A 7,926-nucleotide genomic window follows, 5' to 3' on the forward strand; every position below is an offset into this window, starting at 1 on the left:
GCCAGACCACCCCAGTTAAGACTGGGGTTGGCCGAAGGGCCATATTTAAAAACAAATAAATAAATAAAATAAAAAATAAAATAAAATCGTTTGGCCTCTTGGGGGTGGTCGGCCACCCCCAAGGGCCATGGGGTGGTCCAACCACCCTTGACCGGCCATTAGAGCCACCCCAACTAAAATGGGGTGGTCTGGCCACCCCCTATGGCCAAGATGGCCACCCCTTATTTTTTTATTATTTATTATTTATTTTTTTAATTTGAAATATTGCTTTTTTATTATTATTTTTTTTGTAGTTGTGCATGTGTTCTATTTGTGACTATATGATTTATAAGAAGAAATTCCAACTATGAACGGGATATTCTCCATTCTATTATGGACCAGAGAGGATCCTATTAAGGGTGATTTCGCTATCATTCAATGCAGTTAAAAGGCATAATTTGAAAGAATAATGTTTGAAATTATAATTTTACTGTTTTGTTTTGCTAATAGGAATGTGTTGATACTTTTGAATTGGATGTTTTTTTTTAGAAAAAAAATTAAATTAAATTAAATGTCCAATTAAAACTACTATATCAACAAGATAAGATGATAATCAAATAAAAGTGTATTTTTTAGCATTACTCCATTATAATAAAATACACCAGTTCGAGTAGGATTGAAATGCAATTCCAAGGATGAGGAAGGTGGTGGCTACCTATTCGGAGGTGGTCAGCTTGGACTTTTAGGGGATCTCGGCTTTTTCCACTACTCTTTAAAATTGGGCAAAGGAATGAGAGAGGATCTGATGGCCCTACTTCAAGAATAATATAATTCTTAAAATCATTATTGGACTTATGATTGATCATTATTACATTTTCTTAAAATAGTAATTTTAAAAGGTACTTCATTTTTTAAGAGATAAGAGTAACACAAAATGAATTTCTAGAATTACTCCAATTAGGTCGATAGAACAATAATTGTCACTCGACATGAGTTGGTCCACATATGCTCTTATAGGCATCTTCTATTGGATCCTTGGCTTGTGGTCAACTGTATCAACAAAGTGAAAAATTGATTAAAGAAGAAAAGATAAAAGAAAAAATATTTATTATAAACATTATTCATTTAAGCAAATTTTAAATGGTTAGCTATCTTTCTCCTTATCCTTTTCATGAGTGAGCACTTGAGAGACACAAGGCTGGCCAATATATATATGCTTTTTTTTTTCTAAGCTAATTGGAGAAATGTTACAAAAGGGGTCTTTTCTGCTCTTGATCCGAATGGAAGGCAAAAAGGGAGACCAAACGAAAATGCTTTTGAACGTTAGGTTGGAAGCGGCTTATCGAGCTAAGGCATGATAAATTGCCCTATGAGAGACAAGCGAATACAAAGATATATACCAGCTTTCTTTGCGCAAAAGTTGGATACTCCTTCATCAGTACTCTTTCATCTCCAAACCCTCTCATTATTCCTGACATCATCAGTACGTACAACCTTAGGAGTACGTAGTACATGAATTCTTTGACCTGATTCTGTCTTTGGAATATTACAATACTAATCTGTGGAAGAAAACCAAAGCACCCAAGCAAAGAAAGGAATTGAAAATTTGAAAACCATCAGAAGCTACACTCATCGGGCATCTGAAAAAGAAACATGCGAGAACCGAAAGGCTTAGATAAAGAAATATCATAGACGTGAGAAATTAGTAAGAAATTAGGGAATCACTGAAAGCATGGGACAAGTTGTTATTGTGGAATCTCATATAACAGGGATCCCTCTTTCAGTCTTTTGTTTCCGCTCTCCTCTTTAGGTAGGAGTACATGAAAGAGGCTCTCTTGTCCGAGCAGGAGAGATCTACCCAAATAGAGAGCTCACCAGCCGGTAAAGTTATCTGTACTGGCAAAAAACTATGCTCTCAATATTTTTTCGTTATTATTCCTGTCGAGTAATGCTATGGACTATCTTTTTATCCTCCTAAAGTTGATGTGACTTTTAAAATTACCATTAAATTTTAGATGAATTATACTTGAATTTTGATCTAATGATGATTTTGAAAGCTACATCAGCTTTAAGAAGATAAAAAGATGGTCCATAATATACTCATTCATGTCTCTTCTCATTGGGTAGAGAATAACAAGGTATCCGCATCCGTGGTCCTAATAATATCATTGTGGAAGAAGATTCTCATATTTTGATTTCCATCACAACACCAAGTAGGGCTTGTATAGCCTTGCCAAATGGGTCACCTTGGATGGAAGCATTCCAACATCCTCCCTCCCCGTCTTGCGGTTTCCCTTCACGATTTAAATTAACACCCTAATCAGGGACGAAGTCATAATTTCTCATCTAGGGGCCGAAGTATAAATGAAGATCCAAAACCTCCTGACCAACACTACTAGGGTTTTGCTAGACATGAATAGGTCCAAGAATTGAATAGTTATTCTTCTGAAATTTCTTTCTCAATAAACAATTCGGCTTTTATTATTATTTCTAAAAAACAATAATCTTTTTCATGGTCCAACCAGAAGCATGGGTGGTGCAACCACCCTTGGTGCCAATTAGGGGTGGTCAACCACCCATAAAGTCTATTTCCTTTTCTTTTTTCTTTTCTTTTTTTTCCAAAATAAAATCAGGACTTTTTGAAGAAATATTTCTTGTAAAAGTCTATTTATTAATAATTTCACGTATAACTTGTAAAAGTTTTGTAAGTAAATATGGAGGCAGTAAGAAGAGTGTCGAAAGACAGGCGAAAAGTTTCACGTGTGCGCACGGTACTTGTGTGAGAGCGCATGAAGCACATGAAAAAATAATCAAAAAGATGTGACTCTAAGACTCAGTACATTAAATATTTAATTGAAATGTGGTACTGGGATTCAAACTTAGAACCTCAACTTTAATACTCTATTAAACTATCACTTATCTCAAATGTTTAAATTGATTAAAAAAAATTATTAATAATTTAATCGCATAATTAAATATTCTGAGAAGAAAGCATTAATTGCGGGAAAAAACATGAGAAGTTGTGAAATTCTTATTCAAACAAGTCAAACGGACGAGAATTCACTACAATTACACTAATTAAATTCCCGTGAAATTTAAACGGCTTAAGAGAGTAAGTCGTGGGGCGAGCCCACTTACCCAAGATAGGCAAGTCCCGTAGCCCCTTTCTTTTAAATTGCTCAAAATTCATATAAAGTGGCACAACAACATCTAATTCACAACACTAATGGATTCTTTGGTCATGCAAGCACCATGATACCTAATTCCCTCAACAAAATTGCAATGGTTTGATCACTTTCTTGCCTTCCCTCTTCCACAACCAACTCCAATATTTACGCAATGCATGTTCTTTCAAAACAAACTTCTCATACCCACGCAGCCCCTCATCACTATATATATCAAGCATTCAAGCCTACAGGAGCTAAGGGGGGAGGCAATATTGAAATCCACAAAGATGGCACTACTACTACGAAGATGTGCTTATATAGCCTACTTAGTTTTTCTATGTGGGGGACTTTGTAGTGCTCATAGAGGCCTCCTGATCACTGCCAAGGATGAAGCAGCTGAAAAGGCAGGCATTGGCATCCAATTAGGAGGAATATGGTCGTCAGGAAACGGCCGTGGCATCGAAGGCCAAGGCAGCATCGGAGTTAATTCAGGTCCTGGAATCGGTATTGGAGGCGGAGTAAGCGGTTCCATCTCTGGCAGTGGCCAAGGCGGTGGCGGTTCGGGCTCGACCCCGTGGTTCTCGATTCCAACTTTTGGCATTAGTGGAAGTATTAGTGCTGGTACAGATAGTAGCACTACATGTGTCGACCATTGTGCACCATGTAAATGTGATTATGGTAACCACAAGACTAGCAATGGTGATATTGAGGACCGTAGTGGCCTAAAGAGCTCCACAGATGGAAGCAATGGCTGGGATGACGAGCACATTAGAGATTCCATTGCCCCAATATCCCTGTAGGTGGGCCTGGGGCTATTTGATTGAAGAACATCCCTGGGGTTAGGATTAATATCGAATAAGCTATGCTAAATATGTGCAGTTTATACCTGAATAAAACCTTTAAACTTAGTTTTAATGATATGTAATTCTCTGAAAACCAAGAGCTTATATATATACACATGATTAAGATTAAAGATTATACTTATAAGTCATGTGAGACACTTATGATTATAACATACCGCCATGCTCTGCAACCGATATTCATGACGGCTCACTCTATCAAATATTGACTCGATCAATATATAATAATCCTTTTTTTTTTTTTTTTTTTTGTGGCTCCATTTACCTATCAGTGCTCATATATTATCTAAGCTTTTTTTTTTTTTTTTTCTAAGCAATCAGTACTCATACCTAATACTGAGACATTCTAATTCAGCCTATATATAGGTCACCCCCTTCATAACTCAACTACAAAGCCACAACCTATTCGATCTCATACTCGACTAGCTGGATATTGATTCGATACTCAACGTGGTGCCACGTGGTAGCCTTGATATCAAATGATACATTGATACAAGCTTTAGGCAAAACTCGCCCTTAAAAACATATGCTTGCCGGGAGAAGCTGTCCAAGAGCTATATATACACATAATTAATATTGCACTTAAACTATATATTACACTTAGGATTATAACACATGATTACATTGAATCAATTAGAAAAAAGATAAAAAATAAAAATTAAAAATTAAAAATTAAAAAAAAAAGCCAACAATAATTAACATAAACGACATGTTTCTAGCAAACAGCTTACAGAAAGGCTTTTACAACTCTAATTAACACGTATTTGCAGAATATATCAAGTAATTATTACAGCAGAGTTGGATAATGTTCATTAATTAGCAGCATGCAAAAATCTTAAGATCTTTTTAGTCTGTCTCAACGACAGTAGGATCTGCCCAATTTGCTGCACTTCCAGTACGTGGAATGCTAGGAAGCCGTGTGTACAAGTCCACCTGGAAGATAACTCCACAAATGTGTCCATTGTCGTCTTCACGAGCAATTGCTATTACCTTGTGAAGTGGATGATCAAAGCTCATAAGCCCACTTCCATTCTTGAAAATGCACCCTATTAGTATTTTATACCATTTCAGCATATTAAAATAGGTCAAATAACATATTATTTCTTATTGGAATAAGATTTTAGGATAAGCGTTGATTCCACAAGTAATTGAATGTAAAAGTATCGTAACAATGAAACAACCGGTCAAAGATCTTGGAAGTACGTTTTTATGTTTTTTAATAGTGATGATTTAACATAATACCCAGGAGAAGAAGATCGAGTGAGCTAAACTAATTACCTGGAGGAAAAGGTGCACAGGATTTGCCACATGTCTCTCTTATAATGTTGGGATCATTGGAGCAGACCAAGGACCCATCACCACCCATTCCCCATTGGAGTTCTACGCATCCTTCCCTGTCCTATCAATAGTAGCAATAATTATTATAGTTAGGCCTTTAAATCGCAGTTCACCCCTTAAAATCACGTGATCTAAAAACACACTACCAAACACATTTTCTGCAATTTCAAACAAAATCGCACTTTGGGTTTACGAAATCGCAGTGCCAAACGGATCCTCAATATTCTTTTCCTTACATTTAAAGTTTTTAAGATAAGTTGTGATTTAACCGACGTGACAACGTCCGAGAAAAAGAATGTTGAATAAAGAGCAAGGTATTGTAGGCTAATTGAACTCACCCTGGCTAAAAAGAGTGTTTGAGATGTAGCATCAAAGAGAACGAATGCAAATTTTCCTTCAAGATCTTTGATGACTTGATCAGGTGGGTAGGGTGCTCGATCTCTTAGTACCTTATAAGCTTCAACCACAACCATGGCTTCTGTAGCTTGTCTTGAAAGGCCATAGTGTCGTCTGAGTTCACTAGTGTTCTCTAAAGCCCCAATGAAAATGCAGAAGATATCGTCTGTGACTACGGTAGACCTAATTAAAGATACCAATGAGACAGTTTAGTGCACTTCACTTCATTTATGCTTCTTTCTAAATGAAGTTTCAGAGCATTTTATGAGAAATAATGTTACCATATAATTAGAATGACATGACGGTAAAGATCAGCATTTGGATCTGCAAAGATTGTAAAAGGAAAATGCAATGGCTGATTTTCACTGTCACGACACTGTCGTACGAAAATATTAGTGTATGTGAAGGATTAATCTAAATTCACTTCTTATATGGTGCAATTGGAGCTTATAAGACATTGGAAACGAAAAAAATATAAAGGCATGCACTAGTAATAAGATTTAATTTGTAATACCTGGGTTGTGATGGACTTTCATTTTCATGTGACAAAGCCATAAAATTCCCATTTCGAAGACTGTACACCATAGACTCCGGCCAAAACGACCGGATAATCTCCCCTATTTCTTGCCGGGATTTCATATTTTCTAACCCCGTTGAAGGAAGCTTCAGCTCCTCCGGTGGTTTTCCTACTGCTTTTTCAAAAACAACCAACATTTTCAGGCAAGAATTCTGGTAAACCAAATATTGCTGAGCTTACCAGATGCTTATCTTTATTTATTTTTTTATTTTTTCCCTTCCGATTCAGAGTTTGCAAGCTTACAAGATTGTTGTAAATAGCTGAGAGTATGCATGTGGCAGCTATAAAAGGTATGTTGGGTGATACGTGTAATGTGTTACATGCAGGGATGGTGCCAAAAGTGTTGGTTTTTTGCTTGAGGTGTCTATTGAAGACAACATTCAAATATTCAGAAAAGAACAGATAAAGACAAATCGAATAACGCTTCTCAAGCAATAGTAAAATGACTGAAATATTCAAGAAATCAGAAAGATATAGGTATATATATACTTATGATCCTTTATTTATTTATTTTTTTTTTCTTTTGTTAAATCTTTCTTTCCAATACCTAGATGTTGATTGAATGAGGATTCCGTAGAATTAGGGTGCCCAAATTTACATTTTCAAGACTAGTGAGTCTCGCACCTTCTCTTTGTAAAGTCGTGCAATTCGGACATCCCAACATGCAATTCGGACACCCCATAATTATAGGAGATCTCAATCCATACCGACTAAACCCATGTTCTCGTGATCTTTTTGGCATTAATGCAAGAAGAAAAGAGTTCATGAAGGTTATGGAGGCAAAAAAAGTAGAGAATTGGAAGAAGTTGGGACAGTATAATTAATGAAATAAGATTGCCGATTGTAAATTGGTTTAACCCATGTATATATATACATCATTGGACCAAGCCAGTAAGGTTTCACTTGATATAAGCAACTGTACAACCATAATTCAATGGACTTTCCTGCTCATACTTGGCTACTCGTGGATGATTGTTTAACATCTCAATTGCACGCTCCTTAACAGCCCCAGTGCCCATCCCATGTATCACAAAGAGAACCGAATACTGCCCGCTTGCAGAGATGGCCATGTCGAGTTGGTGAGAAGCTTGTTCTACTCGCATACCACGTAAATCCACTGTGTTCTTTGATGTTTGCACCACTGGACCATAAGGAACCTCCTCATCTTTTTCGGCTTTTGGCCGATACTGGAGCTCGTTGCTCCGCCGACCCTACAGTATTTTACAACGGGATCATATTCATGATTGTTGGATTTAAGATGACTAATTCACTAAACAACTGTCACACACACCAGAGTAGCTAACCTCTGGAAAGCATTGCAGTACATACCTGCCGTTTCAGACGCGGGGCAGAACTAGTTGCACTTCTTTCGTTACTTGCAATAGATATGATGTTGCTTTTCTTTAAACGGACCTTCATTTTACCATGTTGTACTAGGACAGTTTCATCACCCTCAGGTGCTTCAACTACAGTAGCTAACTTACCTCCCAGTCCCTTCACATGGACTTGCTCTCCAATTTGTGGTGTATATGATTTGGCACCTGCTTCCCTGACAGAGAAAGCATCACGAGGACAGTGAGCTTTAACAACAGATGCAATCTCTGATTCT

At 37.0% G+C, this 7,926-nt stretch overlaps 2 protein-coding genes across 2 annotated transcripts in view; both read right to left on the minus strand.

The window, feature by feature from the left end:
• Positions 1 to 4,696: 4,696 nt before the first annotated feature.
• On the minus strand, positions 4,697 to 6,546 carry LOC132169115 (stem-specific protein TSJT1-like). Its single transcript, XM_059580199.1, has 4 exons — positions 6,255 to 6,546; positions 5,683 to 5,923; positions 5,285 to 5,405; positions 4,697 to 5,052 (listed from the first exon to the last, which is right to left on the minus strand). The coding sequence occupies exons 1-4, from the start codon at positions 6,452 to 6,454 to the stop codon at positions 4,853 to 4,855; spliced, it is 762 nt and encodes a 253-aa protein (XP_059436182.1). The 5' UTR covers positions 6,455 to 6,546; the 3' UTR covers positions 4,697 to 4,852.
• Positions 6,547 to 7,128: 582 nt separating this feature from the next.
• LOC132169857 (uncharacterized) overlaps positions 7,129 to 7,926 on the minus strand; it is a 1,221-nt gene continuing 423 nt past the window's right edge. Inside the window, exons 3-4 of the mRNA XM_059580808.1 lie at positions 7,647 to 7,924; positions 7,129 to 7,528 (exon numbers count right to left, since the gene is read on the minus strand). Of these exons, the coding sequence (XP_059436791.1) occupies positions 7,217 to 7,528; positions 7,647 to 7,924 (590 nt within the window). The 3' untranslated portion in view covers positions 7,129 to 7,216. The remainder of the gene's footprint in view (positions 7,529 to 7,646; positions 7,925 to 7,926) is intronic.

The sequence above is a fragment of the Corylus avellana genome, chromosome ca2, assembly GCF_901000735.1.
Source record: "Corylus avellana chromosome ca2, CavTom2PMs-1.0".
NCBI lineage: Eukaryota > Viridiplantae > Streptophyta > Magnoliopsida > Fagales > Betulaceae > Corylus > Corylus avellana.